At 39.1% G+C, this 20,881-nt stretch overlaps 1 protein-coding gene across 6 annotated transcripts in view; it reads left to right on the top strand.

The window, feature by feature from the left end:
- The window catches only part of rpgrip1l (RPGRIP1 like), a 232,851-nt gene that overhangs the window by 183,564 nt on the left and 28,406 nt on the right, over positions 1-20,881 (top strand). For all 6 annotated transcript variants that reach the window (XM_072547375.1, XM_072547374.1, XM_072547372.1 and 3 more), the window contains 2 exons: positions 4,181-4,367; positions 13,328-13,412. In XM_072547375.1, coding sequence (XP_072403476.1) covers positions 4,181-4,367; positions 13,328-13,412 — 272 coding nt within the window. The remainder of the gene's footprint in view (positions 1-4,180; positions 4,368-13,327; positions 13,413-20,881) is intronic.

Genomic DNA, 20,881 nt, shown 5'->3' with positions numbered 1-20,881 from the left:
CTAAAGAACAATAGACTATAGCAGGTTTTAGAAATCCTCTACAGCCCAGCAGCATTTTTAACCAACTGACACATCAGAGATACATACATTGGAGCAAAAATGCCTCTCTGTCACAAGACCAAAACTAAATAAGTACTGTGGTTTGTTCACTGAGACAAACTTTCACCTGCAATGCGTGAGTGATGCTTGCCAGTTTAAAAAGGTCACTGTTGACAGAGAGATCAAAACTCTTCATCTCAGTTCACACCAGATTATCAAAGAGAAGCAAGACATTGTGAAGGATGGAGATCTGCTGTGGAAAGAGAATGTGCAAGAGGAAAGGCTTAGAAACAGATGGAGAAATCACCCACTTGGCTATCCGGTATGCCATCTACAGTACAAAGCAGGAAAGTCTTATAGATTCTGTTCTGGAACTTTATCCCCTCATGTGGCAGGAGAAGACATGTTTCTGTACCCTTGCAGGCACAGAACCCAGTTATAGAGAAGGACCTTTCTGGAATTCCATCTGGAAGTGGCGTCTTCCTATGCCTCGTAAATAGTTACATGAATAAAACATCAATATTCATTAAAATGAGTGCAGACTACACCTTTCTACAGTGGTTCCACTGATGAGGATATTATTAAGCTACACAGATGGATAAGAGAAACTGAGACTTGGAGAAGAAATGTTAAGAGAAGATTTGATTGAGGTATTCAAAATCATGATGGAAATTCTGTAGATCAGATAGAAGAAACTGTTGCTGTAGTGGAAGGATAGAGAGCTAGTGGGTTTAAGATAATTGGCAAGATAATGAATGAGCTGACACAAGGAAAACCTTTACTTCACAGCAAGGTATTAAGCTGTGGATGCATTGCCTGAGAGTGTTATGAAGGCTGGTCCCATCATGGCATTCAAAAGGAAATTCAACCATTCCTTATAAAGAAAAAGTTTACAGTAAAGGTGATTTGCTCCTACAGAGAGTCAGCATGGGCATAATGAACTGAAGGGTGTCCTCCAAACGGTGCTTTAAAAAGTGCAGTAAGCAGGAACATCCTCAATTTTGACCTCATGTTGGAGAAGTTATTATTGACACAACTGAAGATGGTTGAGCTGAGGACACTGCCCTAAGTAACTTGTCATGAGTCTGAGATGATTGGTCTCCAGTAACTATAACTGCCTTTCTGTTTGGTTTGACTTCAACAAGTGGCGAGTTTTCTGCCTGATTCTTATTTACATCTTTTGGAGATCCTTGATGCAACACTCAGTCAAATGTTGCCTTGCTGTTGGGTCTCTCTCTTTCATGTCACTTCACTAATTCAGCTCATTTGTTCTTGTTTGGATCAGTTTGGACATTCTGGAGCTGAATGGTCCTGGTGTATTCCAGACTGAGTATGTGGTTGATAAGTAATCGCTGCTTGATAGTGCAGTTAACAGCACTTTGTCACTTTGCTGATAACTCGGAGTAGACTTTTTTAAAAATTGAATCAACATTCCTTTTGAGAAGGAGAAAGTGAGGACTGCAGATGCTGGAGAACAGAGTTGAAGAGTGTGGCGTTGGAAAAGTAAAGCCGATCAGGCAGCATCCGAGGAGCAGGAGAATCAATATGAGCTCATTCCTGCTGAAGGGCTTATGCTCGAAACATCGAATCTCTTGTTCCTCGGATGCTGCCTGACCAGCTGTGCTTTTCAGCACCACACTCTTGAACCCTTGTGAGAGGTTGAGTTTCGAACGTTGCTGTGAACCTGGAGTCCAATACCGGGTAAAGTTGTCAGATTTCCTCCCTAAAGAACGTAAGTGAACCAGATGAGGCCTCAGGGATGCAACTCCACTGATAATACCACTGTGTCATTTGTCTTTCCCTTGAACGCTGACGAGTAGTAATTGGCTTTTTAAGGACCCAAGTAATTTTCCACATTTTAAGTGGGTGCCAGTGTTGTAACTCAACTTTAAAAGTTTGGCTATGGCCACATCGAGTTCCAGAGAACCAGTGTTCATTACTGCAACTGGGAATTTGCTTATGAATATCAAGTGGAGTGAACTGAACTGGCAAGAATATAGTTGTGAACCGCAAGTGGACGTCAAGATAATCATCAACTTATGTCTTCTGAAAGAATGTGGTTGCAAATGCTTCAGTATTATCTTTGTTGACACTCCAGTGTAAGTGCTGTTGTGTATCTAACAGTGCTGTGTTTCCCTGTACCTGATCTATGTGCAATTTTGGGATTCGCGTATATATATATATTTATAAAAAATATGTAGAGGCTTTACAAGTGGTGCAACACAATTTCTGGCTCAAGTAGGTGATGCATCTAGAATGACAGGCCATAGGTACAATATTAAATCAAAGATTTGGGATATAAAAAGAAACAGTTTTACACAATGAATTGTGAGGCTGTGGAATTCACTTCAAAAGTTGCTTTTTAAGGCAGAAATTATGTCAGTATTCAAATTTAGATTGGACACCTGCATAAAGAAAAGGGGTTGAATGGATATATAAACAGGCTAGATAAATCCAATTGGAACTACATTGCACAAAGAGGGTAAATACCATTGAGCACTGCTTGGGCTCGTGACCTATTTCTGTGTTTTGACTTTTTTGCAGTGCTATGAATCAGTTACCACCACAGCCTGAATGTCTGTGTTAGGCATGTCCAGAGTACAGCAGGACACTTAATATTTTTAGTCAATTTGTTTAGATATTTTGTGACACACCTCTGGAACAGGTGGGTCTTGAATCAAGGCCTTCTTCAGCCAGTGACCACAAGACCCTTCAGGATACTGTTGGTAATGGATCAAACAGCTTCGCTCAATAAAGAGGGCTAAACTAGTATACATCTGATACTGATGGCTGGGGTTCATTCCACACAGCTGGTGAATACACTAGAAACCAATATGCAAATAGATGAATCTGATCATATTTGCAATGAGAAACTTAACAAATTTTGTGTGCTAAATCCTGGTTTGGAGATTCATTTGCATTGCCATGGATTTCTGTATTTGTTAGGCACATACTTCATTAAGTGTAAAAATCAACAGAATATTCTAAAAAGTAGTCATAGACTTTTATAAGTTGAATTATAGTAATATTTTTATTGTGCTGAATTATCTTCCACTTCTCTTTGTTAGGTTTTTTTGATGTCAGTCTCAACACAGTTCTCTTGTTTGAACCTGACATTTGTGGTTCAAACTACAAATTGTAGAATGGCATGCTAACACATCCGTAAGGTGCCGAAAGATTGCTCACTGTCAGAGATGCCAGCTTTTGGAGAAGAAATTAAAGCTCAACCCCATCATCCCATTCCAGTTTATATAATCATTTCCATGGTATTATTCAAAGAAAACCAAGGCACTTCTCTTGATAATCTGACCCGTATTTGTCCCTCCTCCAGCATTACAAAAACAGACTATCTAGTAGTTTCCCTCCTTGCTGTGTACAGATCCTCCTCTGTGTAATTTAGTTTCTTTATTTCCTTAAATCTTAAGAGGTTACACTTGAAAAGTACTCCACTGACTTTGGATGGTCAAAGTAATGATAGTTCTTTTTTACACTTGTTCTTATTTTTCTTGCCAACAAATTGTCATGTCAGACTAACCTAGTGGCTAAATGGATTACTATGTATAAATATGTTATTAGGATAAAATTTAACACCACTATCATTCTTAGTAGCTGAGCTCTGGATTATTTGGGTTATTTGCTAAACCTTTCATTGCTTCTATGTCTTTTTTTATTTCTAATTTGAATATGAAAAGCTTATTCAACTCAAAGGCCATCACTTTAATGACACTTGGCAGTCATTTGATTTATTAGGTTTAAAGAAAAAAAAATCCACTAAATATTTCATCATGTCATGCTAATCCTCGTAATATTTCCAGATGAAGCCTTGTACCTGTATTAACAGAGACAGAATAGTGCGTAATTTTCTTGTCATCTTTGTAAAATTTCCATGAATCTACTGAATAATAAAACAGACTTCTTGAAATATTCAGATTTAGGTTTGCTGTAAAAGTACCTGAAAATACATAATGAAAGAAGATGATTCTTGGTTTAATGTACATTTCATGGGTCCTAAAGGTAATAAGTAGAAAATTAACTTTTCACTAGAATGCCTCAAGTCATTTTACAGGATGAGACATCCACTCACTGAAATTTAGATAACTTTGTAACTTACTTCATTCTTTTATGTTTTAAAAACTTACAGCCATCAGAAAAGATCCGGATTGAGATTGTATCTCTCACTCTGAACGAAGATACTCAAATCCTGAAGGATGAAACTATTCAACGATTGTTTGTTGAATACAGGTTCTACAATTTGCCAGCTGAGGAAACGCCAATGTCTCTTCCAAAGCCATACAATGGACAATGGATCTATTACAATCACAGCAATGGTAATGACATTAGAAGTTGAAATAGGTTACATGGGGTATCTGAATGTGATGTCTCTAAGGCTTGCATATGAACCATTTATGACGGAAGCGAATATTAACTTCCAGTTTAAAACTGTTTCATTCAGCTACCTGTTGGGAATAAAATTGTACAGTTTTTAAATTTACATGATATTTTATAGAATTTTTTTAAAAATTTGTAAATCGAAAATATCAGCACTGGATTTAAGCTTTGGTAAATGATAGATCCCGCAATCTTTTCATTCTCATTAATTCTATTAAATTATTCCTTTACAGCAAGCATCTTTTATGAGTGGTATGAAAAGCCTTTTTAAGATGATTGTTGAAATGTCATATAATTATTTGGAACTGCTCCACATTCTTTTAACAACATGAATCAGTAAACCAAATTATACTCATCATTAAGCACATTTTTGATCATCTTTGTAGTTCATTCATTATATTGATTGAATAACATTAAACTACAATAGGAAATTGCCTCAGTAGTTCACATTTTTAGACAAGACTAGAGTGGGGCTGGAAAAGCACAGCAGGTCAGGCAGCATCCGAAGAGCAGGAAAATCAATGCTTTTGCCCTTCACCATTCCTGATTAAGGGTTTTTGCCCAAAACGTCGATTTTCCTGCTCCTCGGGTGCTGCCTGACCTGCTGTGCTTTTCCAGCACCTCACTAATTTTGACTCTGATCTCCAGCATCTTCTGTCCTCACTTTCATCCACATTTTTAGACAGTCATAAAAAGGATGGACCAAAAAAAAAATTATCTGAAGTTCATTGTTATTAAATGTACTAAAATAATTTATTTTTAATGTGAAAACAGATTTCCATTACTGATTAATGGAATTAATTAACACGTGAACTTGAAGAAATAAGTTGGTTTTAACTTAACTTGGGCATAATGTACCGAGAAAGGTCTTTTAACAAGTTTACACCCCAGACAAGTTGCCTACAATTAAAGTTGTTAAATATTCTATTCTGACAAACTTCAGATCTTTTACAGTACAAGATACTTCAATTAACTTTTTATTTTTTTGTTTGTGCTTATTTACTGTATTGAGATGCCTCAGATTAAATCTTGTCAGACTGCATTGCACTACACCCCGGATTGGTACATAAGATTCTGACATACGCATTGCAGTCCAAACTTTGCTGCAGAGTGCTAATTTTTAAGAGAGAGTTCAGTCAGAATGAGGTTCTGCATTGCATACTTTTACACATCTAAAGCAGAAATAAGTTGCCTGACTAAAAGAGTTTCAGTGCTCAGCAAATTACTTAAAGATGCTCTCACTCCATAACATTATATTGCTGAAAATGTAGTGGAAACTCTGCTCATGGCAGAGTGGGAGCAGTTCCAAAGAATTTCCCTGATAATCGCCCAAATCTTATGGTATCCAGATCATCAAAATCTGGACTTGAATTGGGTGATGCAAGTTAGAACCCTCATTGAAGTCCTGCAGCGTACACATGTTTAAATTCCAATAAATTCATTTTCACTGGCAAGGATGCCGTGTAAATGTTTCTAAACTGAGCACAGTGTCAGAGGTTTGGGACATAAGCAGGACTTAGCCAAATGATTACTCGGAGAATAGGCTGGTTAATACCTGATGTAGCTCAGTGATTAGCTCAAATAACTGAACTGAGGACCACAACCAATCTCCCCCAGTCTTCAGCCCCTCCACTCACCTATTCGGCATCAAATTAATGAACCACCCCAACCTGAAGCCTGACCATCCCTTCCCATCAAGTACCACCTCACAATTACCACATGACTATGCACCCAATTACTCCTCCATCTAGCTATCCTCCCACATAACTATCCCCTTCAACAACACACTAGCCCCCAACTCACCCAACTACACCCTGCACTGACTACCCCTCAAAATGTCTATCTCCCCCTGAGAATCCAATCAATCACCCAGCTACCCATTCACTCAATCATCCACCTTCCTACATGCACCCATTCATCCACTCACCACCTCACTATACATAGCCACCAACTCACTCACCTACCCAGTCTCAAACTCATCGCTGATCCACTCAGTAACCGACTGAAAGTCTTGAAATCTTCAAATGTGTACCAAAAATTGTAGTTCTTTGTCCATTTTCTCCCACAATAATCACTCTTCCATGGGGACGCCTGTGCTGCAGCCAGCATTAGAGATCCTGTTTAAAAAATCAGAAAAAGATCTGCTCATTAAAGTCTTCACAGGCAGTGGAAGTGCATGCACCATCATACTGACTAGAAGATCTGGGTGTGGTTTTCAAAGTCCCGACAGGTAAATCACATAAAATGAAATGGATTTGATTTGTTTATGGTGTACACTTTCAAACAGGAGCTTTCCACTGGACTTAAGTTATGCTAGCCGTGGTGCCAATCTTTGGAGTGATTGTAGAATCATTTCATATTCCAATGAGTGCTACAGAGTTAGATTGTTAATTTTGTTGTATTGCACCAATTTTGCACAAACACAGAAGTGATATTACAACAGATCTTAATGGCTGGTAACACAGACAGGTTAGGAGGGTTTTTACACCAGACGATAAATCATATTTTGTTACATTTGAATTCATTACGCACTCAGCTGCATTTGAATATCTGTACACAAGGGACATTTTCCAGACAAAGCTGTGGTTTAAAGAGTACTAAAAGCCAAAAAAAGTATTATGAACTTGTGCCTCCTATTGTATGTTGAGGTTTGGAATATAAGATGCATTTTCTATAGCTGATAAATTTGTTAAACTGATTTAACCATCATCTGTGCAGTTCTGGGCACAATCATGTAAAGGACGACCGAGGTTGCAGAGGATGAGTTTTATCATGATGTCAATCACCCTTAGATTACCTGATTCATAACTGTACTAAGCTCAAAAGCAACAGTTGAGTTTCTTGCCCTATCTGCCAAGGTACACTAAGAGCATAATTGCGCAAACTGTATTGACAGGTAAGTTGTGAATGGTGATGTGTAACCCAATTTTTCTTGAGCATGCACATTCTTCTATACACTTTTTCTTTAGTACAATATACTTGTTACCTTCCTAGCCAACTCACCAAAGCAAAATAGGTTCCAAACATACAAGTTTTCATACAGATTTAGTCTGAGGATGAGTTCCTGAAGAACTGAAGTGTTTAACTTCTTCTGACGTTGCCCCAAATACAGTCTGAAATCAAACATTTTGGTACATTAAAACATGAAATTTCATTTTCTTTTAATGCAGGCTTAAATTTAAGCCTGAATATATTGCCTAACTCCGTCCTTCTAGCAACAGATTTCAAGATAGCGACGAACAAGTATTTCCAAAAAGCTTGTGTCACTAACTGCCAGATCAGCACTATGATTTGGTGCAACAATTTCTCTTTTTATAGGCCAATGCTAGTTTAACTGATCATGGGAGATAAATGAGCAGAGTAACATAATGTACAAATAATAAAATAAGGGTCAAGTGCAAGAGCAGAAGGACCTGGGTGTATATATGTGTGAGTCCTTGAAGACAGCAGGACAGGTTGAGTGGAAAGTTAATAAAACATACACTATCTCAGTTATTATCGTGATGATACTTTGGCTTTAAGATGTATATTTTATCCCTTTTTTTAACTGAAGAAAAGTTGAGACAGAGGTACTAAGATGTCTGCTTCAAAGCTAGTAAAATAAACAGCTTGTGAAGCCTAGGTGTTTTTTTTTAATGTTGAAACAATAGAAGCAACCTGAATGAGTGGGGTTAGGACAGACTAGGAGAATGAAAAAAGTATTGGCGATGTAATACAATGGAGAAAAATGTGAGGCCACGCACTTTCGTAGGTAGAATAGAGGCGTTGATTATTTTCTAAATTTGGAAAAGCTTCAGAAATCTAAAGTGCACAGGAACACAGGAGTCCCAGTCACAATTCTTTTAAGGTTAACATGCAGATTCAGTTGGCAGTTAGGAAGGCAAAGGCTAGAACTCAAGAACAGAGGTGTACTGCTGAGGCTGTAAAAAGCTCTGGTCTGGAATATTGGAAGCTGTATTAGATCCCATATCTCAGGAAGAATATAATGGTATTGAATAGGGTCCAAAAGATGATGACAAGAACGATCCTGGGATGAAGGGCTTGTCATATAAGGAATAGTCAAGGACTCTGGACAGGATGGATTTTAGAAGGATGAGAGGAGATCTCATTGAAACTTAGATAATACTGAGATGCACTGATAGAGTGGGTGTTTGAAAAATGTTTCCACCAGTAGGAGAGACTAAGACCTGAGGGTTAGCCTCTGAGTATAAGAAAAAAATCTTTAGAGCTGAGATGAGGAGGAATATGTTCTGCCACAAGGCACGTAAACATTGAAACTTATTGCCACAGAAGGCTGTGCAAGACAAGTCATTGGGTGTGTTTAAGACAGTGATAGACAGGTTCTTGATTAGTGAGGGGATCAAGCGTTACCAGGAGAAGGCAGAAGGATGGGGTTGAGAAATATATCAACCATGATTGGCCGAATAGCCTAATTCTGATTTTATATCCCATGGTCTCATATTTGTGATTGAGGGTAGACTGATGTAACAGTAATTGATTATGTTGTAGTCTTGTTTTTTGTGAAGTCGGCATACCTGGGTAATTTTCCACACTGCTAAGTAGGTGTCAGTATGCTGTACTCGAACAGCCTGGTCTAAGAACACAACTTGCTTTGGAATATAAATTGCTAGTACTATTACTAGAATGTTGTCAGCACCTGTAGCCTTTGTAGTTTTGAGTACCTGAAGCTGCTGGAGGATAGGGTGCTGGGCTGCTTTCATATCTGCATGCCTTTTTTGCACACTTTTCTACAGCCCTGATAGCAGCAGTCTGAACTTGCATGACGGTATTCTGAGTTTCCAGTTCAGGCCTCTGATATTGGATGGCTGGTGCTTTTGCTATACAATGCTACAAATGTTGACACATGATGTGACGAATGCTGCCAGAACAATGATCCAGGCAGCGTTGGACACTACATGATTTACCTCCTCTGTATACTTCTGGTGCATGTTCAGCCCATGTACTCTTATAGCCCTTGTTATGGCCCATTTTCCCCCACAAGTATAAATGTGTTGCACAAATATTACTTTCGACCTCTAAAGGCTAAGCATTCCTGATGAAGGGCATCTGCCTGAAATGTCAATTCGCTTGCTTCTCAGATGCTACCTGACTGGCTGTGCTTTTCCAGCACCTACTCTTAGACTAAGAGCTTTAAGAGTCCTCATCGCCAAAGAAAATAGTCACCATTTCTTCAGTCCAAGTTATCACCCTTGTCTCCTTGTGTACAGTTTTAGGAGACTTCTGTAAATGCCTTGGATCGTGGAAACAAAGTTTTCTGAGTTTTCAAACCCAGAGGGAGAACCAGTAATGTTTGGAACTGAGCTGGAGCTCCATTTTGAGGTATACAAGTTAGGTCAGACCAACATGCATCACTTGCAGATTTTGTTGGTTTTTCCTTCTATATAAAGCTTAGCCTTTTTGGGACACCTTGGCCCAGACTTTCAGTTTGAAGACATTTCTGTCTGGAATATGGAGCCTGCTTTCTACCACAGAAATTTTGCAGAGCCCCAGTTATATATCCAGCCCCATGCGAACTGTAAAATGGGAGGCCAATGATTATTTGCAGTATCAAGCCTCAGGACTGTGCCACAGTGGAAGGAGGAAGGCAATCACTCACATGCCTATGTGAAGAGAGAAATGTATGCAGTTATGCATTTGAATTGAAACTTTTAGGTTGCTGATGGGAGGTCAGCTGTACTCATGTACAAGCCTTTTATTTGAATCACCCAAAGTCATCTTCACAATAGAATGCTGAATGTATCTATTAAATGGGTACTGCATAGGCATAACAGTAACCATAAACTTGGTGCCATTTTCAACCTTATATTCAAAATTAGATAGTAGGTAGATACCACCACAGGGAAGGAAAATTAGCATGGAAGTTATCCCAGTATACTTGAACATATTCCTATCAAATGGACAACAGGAGACAGTTATGCAGTTTGTGTCTTATATATACATTTCTTAAGGTAGTATCTCAATTTGCAATGTACGGCAAACAGTCAAATTTGTCAAGTTAAAATAACTCGGTTATGTTCCCATGAAAACAATGCGTACAAAAATGTAAAATAAGTGGAGGAATCATTTGTGTGATTATTATGCTCATCAGGATTTCTGCCTACAATGACTAACCCCAAGAAGTGGTGATACTATTTAGATATTGGCCACGTTGAGCAATGTAACTATAACAAATGCAAACTCTACCTTTTTTTTGAGAGTCCAATTTCTGATGTAAGATATGGCTAAAACTGTAAATGTTCAGTTATCAGGTTTTTTTTCTGCAACATGTAGGATTATTTTTAACATAACAAACCTTTTTTGTTGTAGATGGTACTGAAATCTGGCTCACAAACTCCAGACTAAGTATTCTAGAAAATTTTGATTGGATTCTTTCCAAAAAAAAACTAAACAGACATGGCGTTTTTTATCCCATAGTCTTTGTGGTATATTTTATCAAAGAAAATCGTTATCATAAAGTTTCCTACTGAGAACATTTAGAAAACCAAACAAAATCCCTACAAATAATGGCATGCATACCTTTCCCTGTGATTCACCATCTTTACCTACCAAAGACACATATTGGAACTAAGGCCAATTATACTGTCAACATCCTCTTGGCATGTAAGGAAATGCAGTCCTGCTTCTAATAATTGATGATTGTCAACATTATTCTAAAATAATGTAACTAAATTATGATGACAGTAATTTGCCCAACAGAATTAACTGAACTTTGTGATATTCCTTCAAACAAAAGGTCTAGTTTTACTCTGATTCTTTTGCACGAATACTATATTTAGAAGGGTGTCCCACATTTAACTTTTTTTTGTCAAATAACCATGTAGTAATTAGAAATTAAATAAGAAGCACACCAATGAATTTGTGGCAATACTGGTTAATACTGCAGTACTGAATTGTTCCTAGTTCTGACAAAATGCCACGCTGTTAGCTTTAGTTAGTGCATAATGCTACACCTCTGTCAAAGCAGAGTTGTGGCAGATGTGGAGGATTAAATTACTTGCAATGTCAGGAAGGACAGCTACACTGCCATATATTATCATTATCACCAGTTCCATGGGTGAAAGAACATGCAGTAAATCCCGTTAAATATACAGCAATAAATGGTGCCTGCTTTTCCATTTGACACTGCCAGTGCCATTAACAGAAAGTGACAGTTATGTGGCACAGTCAAACATTGCCTGTATCATTTTTTGACAGCGTGCATATAAAACTGCCACCAATGTGACATGTGATCCTAGATTTAATATGACTATACCTTTTCAGCTTGCTATCTCTTGCTAGGTAGGGAATGGCAAAGAAATTGAGACCTGCTTTTATATTTTCCTAAATACAAGACAATAAAGCACAGGAACTGGCCATCAACTCACCAAGTCTGCACCAATTCATAGTCCTTATTTAGACCTGCTACTTCTTTTCCATGCATGGTTTCTATCTGAAATAACTGCACAGAGGCCAGTATCCTGTCACCTAGTCACCCTTTATTTACGTATACACTTTACACTGGCTGTGACCAGCCAGCTTGGAATCAGTCCCTGAATTCATGGGATTTTCTTAATCCCCTGTTTATATCTGTCAGCCAGGGCCCCCGATTAGTCCAGGTTAACAACCCCATTCAAGGATCTCATAGTCAATAAGATCACCTGGTTCCACTCACTACACTATCCTTCTGCTCGCCTCCCATTCATGATTCTGTCAAGATACGCCTTAAACGTTGCTAATCTGCCTGATTCCACAACCTCCTCCAATGTGTTGCAGGTACCCACCATCCTCTGTATGAAAAATTTTCTCTCCACTTTTCCCCTAAACTCTCCCCCTCTCATGTTGAACCTGTGCCCTCTTATGGTTGATCTTACCACCCTGGGAAAACAGCCACTTATTATACATCATTTGCCTCTCATAATTTTGTAGACCTCTATCAGGTCATCCTTCAATCTCTTTCCAGTGAAAACAATCCTTGTTTATCAAACCTCTCCTCTTAAGTAAAACCCTCCTTTAACATACTAGTAAATATTCTCTGCACCGTCTCCAAAACGTCTGTGTACTTCTGTAAGGTGGCAACCAGAACTGCACGTAGTCTTCCAAATACGGCCTAACTCATGTTTTGTAGGGCTATAACATAACTTGCCAAGCTTTACATTTGAAGCCCTTGCCAAAAGAGGCAAGTGTTCTATGTGGCTTCTTGACCACCTTATTAACCTGTGTTGCCACTTTCAGGGGTCTGTGGACCTGTATGCCCAGATCCCTCTGTATATCAGTGCTCCAAAGGGATTTGCCATTTATTGTATAATTCGCATCCAAATTTGATCTTCCAAAATGCATTACCTTGCATTTGTCTAGATTAAATTCCATCTGCCATTTCTCTGCCCAAATCTGCAATATATCTATATCCCATTATTTCCTTTGACAATCCTCCTCATTATCTGTAATTCCACTAATTTTGGTGTCATCTGCAAACTTACTAATCAGAATACCTACATTTTTCTCCAGATCATTATTATAGGTCGTTCTGGTATAGCATGCATTTCGTTAACACGAATTCACTGTAACCCAATTAACGAATTGTGGACACTGTTTCTAAAGTGCAAACTTTTAAAATGTGTTGGCTGTAACGCAATTACATCACCAACACTTTAAGTGCTTTTTCTAAAACGCAATTTTTCTATAATGCAGGGTTGCACAGGAATGCAACCATTGCATTATCGAAGAATTATCTGAATATATTATAAATAACAAAGGTCCTAGCACTGATCCTTGCAGAAAAATACTAGTTACTGATCTCCATTTCAAAAACCACTCTTCCACCACTATTGACTGTATTCTATGGAATGTAAGTGTTGATTTCAGTTTGCATCAAATAACTGTGCATATGTTTTCTTGGCAGTGATCTATGTGGATCAAGAAAATAACCAGCAAAGGAGGCAGTTCCTTTGGTCAGTACTCCAGGGATTGGAGTTAACCCTCGAGAGGTAAATATTGAAGGTAGTTTATGATACCAATGACTTCTGGATGTAAGTATCAATATTTGCCATGCATCATCTGAAAGTGCTTTATATTATTTAATACTGAATGATGCACACTATTCATTGTTCTGAACAATTTAAATAAATACAATTCTCTTCAAGGAATTAAAGTAAAAAATAAAATGACTTGCATCAAACGAATCACTCCCTGTTTCTATTTATATTCCAGACAATAAATATTCACAAAACTTTCACTTTGTTATTGAGTCCATTTTCTTACCTCTAACTGCAGTTCTGGACAGATAAATAGCTGCTAAAGTCATTGCACATATCAGGTGCATTTTAGTATAAATTTGTGGTTCTGTCTGTTAATATTTCATTACCAACTTATTGGGTGTGAATTTTTTTATACGTCCTGGAACTAGGAATAAGAGGCAGATCAATGTCTAGAAGCTAAAGGTGTCAAGGGGACTGACATACTCCTTTTCCTATTTACTGTGTTTCTCATGTAATGGTTGGAGTCATGCCTAGTACATAGGAAGATGGTTGTGATTGTTGGAGATCAGTCATCTCACCTCCCAGGACATCTCTGCAGAAGTTCCTCAGAGTAGTGTCCTAGGGCCAACCATCTTCAGCTGCTTCATCAATAACCTTCCCTCCATCATAAAGTCAAAAGTTGGTATGTTTGTCGATATTTGCATAATATTCCTTTTGCAACTCCTCAAATACTGAAGCTGTCCATGTTCAGGTACACAAGACCTGGACAATGTCCAAGTTTGGGCTGACAAGTGACACATAACATTTGAACAAATGCCAGGCTATGACCATCTCCAATAAGAGGCAATCGAACTACCACTTCTTGATATTCAATAATATTATCATCAATGAATCCCCCATTATCAATATCCTTAGGATTACCTTTGTCCAGAAACTCAACTGAACACACCATTTAAACACAGTGACTATAACAGCAGGTCAGAGGTGAGGAAAACTGCGATGAGTAACTCACTTTCTGAATCCCCAAAGCCAGTCCATCATCTACAAGGCACATGTCAGGAGGGTGATGGAATACTCCTCACTTACCTGGGTGGGTGCAGCTTCAACAATATTTAATAAGCTTGACACTGTCCTGGACAAAGCAGCCCATTTTAATGTCACCATATCCACAAACTTCCACCCCCTCCACCACCACCGCTCAGTAGCTGCAGTGTGTACCATCTACAAGATACACTGCAAAAATTCACAAAAGGTCCTTAGTACCTTCAAAAGCCAAGCAAGATCCCCTCCAAACCACTCACCATCCTGACTTGGAAATATATAACCGTTCCTTCATTTCCTCTGGATAAAAATCTTGGAATTCCCCCCCCAACTGGCATCGGAGATCAACTCACAGCACGTGGATTGCAGCAGTCCAAGAAGGCAGCTCATTGCCACATTCTCAAGGACCATTACAGATAGATATTAAATGCTGGCCCTGCCAGCAATGCTCACATCCCATGAGTGAATAAACATGAACAGAAGGTGATGAGCATCTTGACCAAAGGCTAGAGAGCTAATGAGTATCCTGTGTTACCTTTTTCAGAAAGACACACCCCATCTCATGCGATTCATGTACCTGACACACCAGTGATAGACTTTTCCTGAGGATCAAGGACCTTGGGGCTAAAAGATCCAACCACCAACAGCTGCTGGCTAATCTGAGACCAGCAGATATATAAAACAGCAGTGCCATGAAGGAAGTAGTTAAAAATCACACAACACCAGGTTATAGTCCAACAGGTTATTTGAAAGTATAAGCTTTTGGAGCTTCTTCATCAGGTAGCTAGTGGGCGGGATCATAGGACACAGAGTTTATAGTAAAAAATCAAAGTGTCGTACAACTTATGCAATGTATTGAACAAACCTAGAACTGTTAAGTCTTTAATCACTTAGAATGGGGATCCCCAAGTAAATAAGCCATGTTTATTTACCAGTCTCCCTGTAGGGTGAGTTCCCTGCCTGCAGTGGATTAACACCAACAATAATGGGTAAGGCCCTTAAGTACTGGATTAGTGGTGCTGGAAGAGCACAGCAGTTCAGGCAGCATCCAACGAGCAGCGAAATCAACGTTTCGGGCAAAAGCCCTTCATGAAGGGCTTTTGCCCGAAACGTTGATTTCGCTGCTCGTTGGATGCTGCCTGAACTGCTGTGCTCTTCCAGCACCACTAATCCAGTATTTGATTTTCAGCATCTGCAGTCATTGTTTTTACCTTGTTGATTTTAAGGCCCTTAAGTATGCAGTACAGGGCAACCCCCATATCCGCAGTCTCATTTTCTGTGGAATCATTTACTGTGGCCCAAACATATTATTGGGAAGCTTCCAGAACCAGGGACAAGGGGTCTGCCAGGAAGGTAAATTTCCCATTTAAATGAATGGGTTTGCTCCCATCCATGGTTTAGGGCTTCCTTGGTAGGTCTTGGAACGTATCCCCTGCGGGTATAAAGGGGGACTACTGTAATTGCCCATTTAAAGGCCTCATTTGATAGACTAATAAGACTGTCTGTGTGCTTTCCTGTCACAGATAAAGGTGGAAATGCTCCCAACTCCATCTGACAGTTGACTCCAAGCCACCAAATGTTGCATGAGAGGCCAAATGCTTCCACCCCTTAGATTACCTCTGTTACATGGTGTGACAAGTTTGTTTAGAGTCTATATGATAGAAGGTGTGTAACTTATATATAAATGTCAATATCATTAATTTTAGAGTCTGGATTTTGAATTAGTAGCAGATGGGTTTTGGTCCATCAGTGTGAAGTGGTTTAGTGATTCATGTATCAATATTTCCGGAGCCATTATTTTACTTTAAACCAGTATGACAAAGAGAGTCCCTGTTTTGGTCATGGGAATGTTTTGTTTGGGAGAGTTTTATCAGCAGACAAAATAAACATTGATAGCGTTAACTTATCTTCAGTTAGAAGAATCAGGATTTTCTTTTGCCTCAGGAAAAACCCAAAACTTAAAAAGCTTTTGTTTTTCAGTTTCCACACATCTTACTTGATGTGAGATATATGAAACAGTTTCTCCTAGAGAAAGGAGATAGTTCAGAAAAATTAGACATTGAATATCTGTAAGTATTTTAGTTTGAAAGTTTCAGAACAGAGATGTTTAGTTCGAACTCTGAAGAGATTATTCAAAGTAGAAAAAGTCGAAGCTCAGTCGTGGCAATAATCAAGGAAGAGGCTATCACACTTTAAAGACTAGGAATTGAAAGAAGGGGTGAATTTAAACCTATTGTTGTGATGGAGAAGCAAATTGATGGTGATGTAAAGTGATGGTGTTGGGATAGATGGGGATTATATTTTTATCATATATTTCTAAAACATTCAAATTGTGTTAAATGTAAATAGTTTGGTATCTTCTCTTTTATGTTCTTCATATTCTACAGACACTGTTCTCTGTGGCCAGGATGGAGAGTTCTGAAAGCTGTGTTGTCTGCCTGGTGTCTTGCTTCTGGGCTGCAGAGGAATTTGGAGTGGGAGGGGAGAGATCCAACAATCGTGGTCCACATAGATACCAACGATATAGTCAGAAAGAGGAGAGAGTATGAGCAATCTGGGGCTAAACTATAAAGCAGAACCATAAAGGTGGTAATCTCTGGATTACTACCTGAGCCACAGGTTCCAATTCATGGGACATTAGCACCAGTACTGGGAAGGAGGGAGCTGTTCTGATCAGACAAGCTCCACCTGAATCGTGCTGGGACCAGAGTCCTGGCGAATAATGTAAGTCAGGTTGTGAATAGGCCTTTACACTAAATTGTGGGGGGATGTCGATTCAATTGTGTGGAAAATAATGGAACAAGAATTAAACATGGGGAGGGCTGAAAAGAAATAATTAAAGTTTCCAGAACAAGCAATAGAATTTAAGGTGAAGGAACCTGTAGGGCAGTGTGGCTATAATATGACAGAATTCACACTGCAGTTTGAGAGGAAGAAGCTGGAAACAGATGTAGCATTTCTACAATTGAGTAAAGGTAGCTGGAAAGACATGAGATGGAAGCCCATCAGTGGAGTAGTTTTGGCAAGAGTTTCTAGAGTATTTCAGAAGCCACAGCAGAAATTCATCCCAAGCAAGAAGAAATATGCCAAGGAGACGATGAGGCAACCATAGCTCACAAGGGAAGTCATGGCGCAGCACAAAAGTAGAAGAAAAAGTATTGAGTGTGGTGAAGATTACCGAGAAGGCAGAGAATAACATTTTTTTTAAAAAAAGCAAAAAGGGAGGAGAAGATAAAATATGAGGGTAAACTAGCGAGTAATACAAAAGAATATTGCAAGAATACAGTGTAAAGGCCTATTCACAGCCCTACTTACGTGATTCAAGGACTGGTCCCAGCACGATTCAGGTGGAGCTTGTCTAATCAGAACAGCTCCCTCCTTCCCAGTACTGGTGCTAATGTCCCAGAAATGTTAAGAGAAAGGCAAAAATGGACAATGGACTGCTGGAGAAGTAATAATGAGGAATAAAGAATTGGCGGAGGAATTGAATAGGTACTTTGCATCAGTCTTCATAGTGGAAGAGAGTTCAGGGACACATGTAGTGGCCATCACTAAGAAAATGCTGGGAAGCCAATAGGTTTGAAAGTAGATAAATCATCTGGACCAGATGGACTACACCCCAAAGCTGTAAAAGTGATAGCTGAGGAGATTGTAGAGGCATTGGTGGTGATCTTACAGGAATCACTAAAGTCACAGATTGTCCCAGAGTACTGAAAGATGGCTAATGTAATACCCCCGTTATGAAGGGAGGGAGGCAGAAGACCAGAAACTATAGGATGGTTAGCCTGATATCAATAGTTGCTAAGACTTTAGAGTCTGTTATTCAGGACTGCATGGTAAAATAAGGCTGGGTCAGCATGGTTTCATCAAGAGGAGATCATGCCTAATAAATATGTTAGAATTCTTTGAGGAGGTAATGAGCAAGTTAAACAATGGAGAGTCAGTAGATGTGATGTATTTCGGTTTCCAGAAGGCATTTGACAAGGTGCCATACGGGAGGCTGCTAAATAACATGACAACTTAGGGATAATGTACTGGCATAGATAGAGGATTGGCTGGCTGGCAGATGGCAGAGAGTGGGGATAAATGAGTCTTTTAGAATGGCAGCCAGTGACTCGTGGGGTTCCGCAGGGGTCCGTTTTGGGACTACAACTGTTCACATTGTACATTAATGATCTGGACAAAGGAACTAAGGGCATTGTTGCTAAAATTTCAGATGTCACAGAGGTGGAGGGGCAGGTAGTGCTGAGGAAGCAGGGAGGCTACAGAAGGACTTGGGCAGGCTAGGAGACAGAGCAAAGAAATGGCAGATGGAATACTATGTGAGAAATTGTGAGGTGTGGACGATTTTCAAAATGGGAAATGGCTTCAGTAATCTGAAGAACAAAGGGACTTGGGAGTTCTTGTTCAGGATTCTTGTAAGGTTAACAGGTTCAGTTGGCAGCCAGGAAGGCAAATACAATATTAGTATTCATTTTAAGAGGGCTAGAATACAAGAGCAGAAATGTATGGCTAGGGCTTTATAAGGCTCTAGGGCAGTCCCCAGGTTACGAATGGGTTCCATTTCTGAAAATGATCTGTAATCAATTTGTACGCATGTCAGAACAAAATACTGTACAATATAAAACAGCTATTCATATATATGAACGAATAATCACATATTGAATCTTTAAATTTAATATTAATGTGGGATCTTGTTCATAATTATGCATATTTGTAAGTCAGAGTCATGCAACACAGAAACTGATCCTCAGGTCCAACCCGTCCATGCTGACTAGACATCGCAATTTGTCCTAATCCTATTTGCCAGAATTTAGCCCATTTCCCTCAAAATCCTTCCTATTTATCCATCCAGATAATTTTTAAATGTTAAAATTGTACCCACCTCCATCACTTGCTCTGGCAGTTTGTTCCATACAAGCACCACCCTCTGTATGAAAAAGTTACCCCTCAGTTCCTTTTTAAATCTTTCCTCTAGTTTTGGACTCCCCTACCCTAGGAAAAAGACCTTGACTATTCGGCCCATCGGTGCCCCTCATGATTTTATATACCTCAATATGGTCACCCCTCAGCCTCCAATTCTCAACTTCTCCCTATAACTCATAAACCGGGGCCACTATTAAGTCAGAATGTCTAAGGAACCCTCAGAAAAGGCTCATTAGGAAAGGAAGTGGGTATTAAAACTGTAGTGGTAATTTAAAGAGAGCATATTTCCTTGGAATGAAGACGAATGGAGAGATGGCTAAGGAGTGTCATGAAGATTATATTTTAAACATTGACAAGGAGAGTTTAATTATTTTATCACAAACAGGGAATTATTTCTGTATGTTTTGAATTAAGGAAATAATCAATAAAAGTCAGTGATGCTGGCTATTATATTATTTATCTTCTCGAGGGGTTAGTGAAGGAGAAATAATTGGAGGTATACATGGAGGTTATAGTTTCATTCTACAGAATTGGATTAAAGAGTGATTTGGTAAATGGACAAAGTTAAAAATCACACAACACCAGGTTATAATCCAATAGGTTTATTTGGAATCACTAGCTTTCGAATCGCCGCTTCTTCTTCAGGTAGCAACACCTGATGAAGAAGCAGTGCTTCAAAAGCTAGTGATTCCAAATAAACCTGTTGGACTACAACCTGGTGTTTAGTGATTTTTAACTCTGTCTGCCCCGGTCCAACACCGGCACCTCCAAATCATTGGTAAATGGAGAAATTGTATTTGGAGTAGTCAAACAAATTCCTATAAAAGGAATTAATTTTACTTTAGGATATGACCAAGGGTGGTAGGACAACCAATGGAGGTCGAGGGAACTGAAATGTTAAGAAGGATCATCTTGGATTGTTTCCTGACTATGTTGTGACTAGATCTTGGGTGCATAGAATTACACAGGAGGTTAAGGAGTTTATGAAGCAAGGAGATAATTTAGAAATTCAGTTATTAGATTTTTTTAAAATGTAAATGACAGTAGAGAGAATTGAGTTTGGAGAAGACTTGTAGCTCAGGTTGAGGTTTTGGATGTAAGTTTGCTCGCTGAACTGGAAGCTTTGCTTTCAGATGTTTCATCACCATACCAGGTAACATCATCAGTGAGCCTCCGGTGAAGCACTGGTTTTATGGCCCACTTTCTATTTACAGTATATGTTTAGGTTTCCTTGGGTTGGCGATGTCATTTCCTGTAGTGATGCCATTTCAGGTGTTGATGATATCATTTCGTGTTCTTTTTCTCAGACACTGAAAGATGGGATCCAAATCGATGTGTTTGTTGATAGAGTTCCGGATGGAATGCCATACTTCTAGGAATTCTCATGCGAGTCTCTGTTTGGCTTGTCCTATGATGGATGTGTTGTCCCAGTCAAAGTGGTGTCCTTTCTCATCTCTATGTAAGAATACTAGTGATTGTGACCCACTATCACTAGTATCCACAACCACCTG

The sequence above is a fragment of the Chiloscyllium punctatum genome, chromosome 26 (assembly GCF_047496795.1).
Source record: "Chiloscyllium punctatum isolate Juve2018m chromosome 26, sChiPun1.3, whole genome shotgun sequence".
In the NCBI taxonomy this organism is placed as follows: Eukaryota; Metazoa; Chordata; class Chondrichthyes; order Orectolobiformes; family Hemiscylliidae; genus Chiloscyllium; species Chiloscyllium punctatum.
The sequence above is the reverse complement of the archived record's forward strand: the minus strand, read 5'-3'. Positions and strand labels throughout refer to the sequence as shown.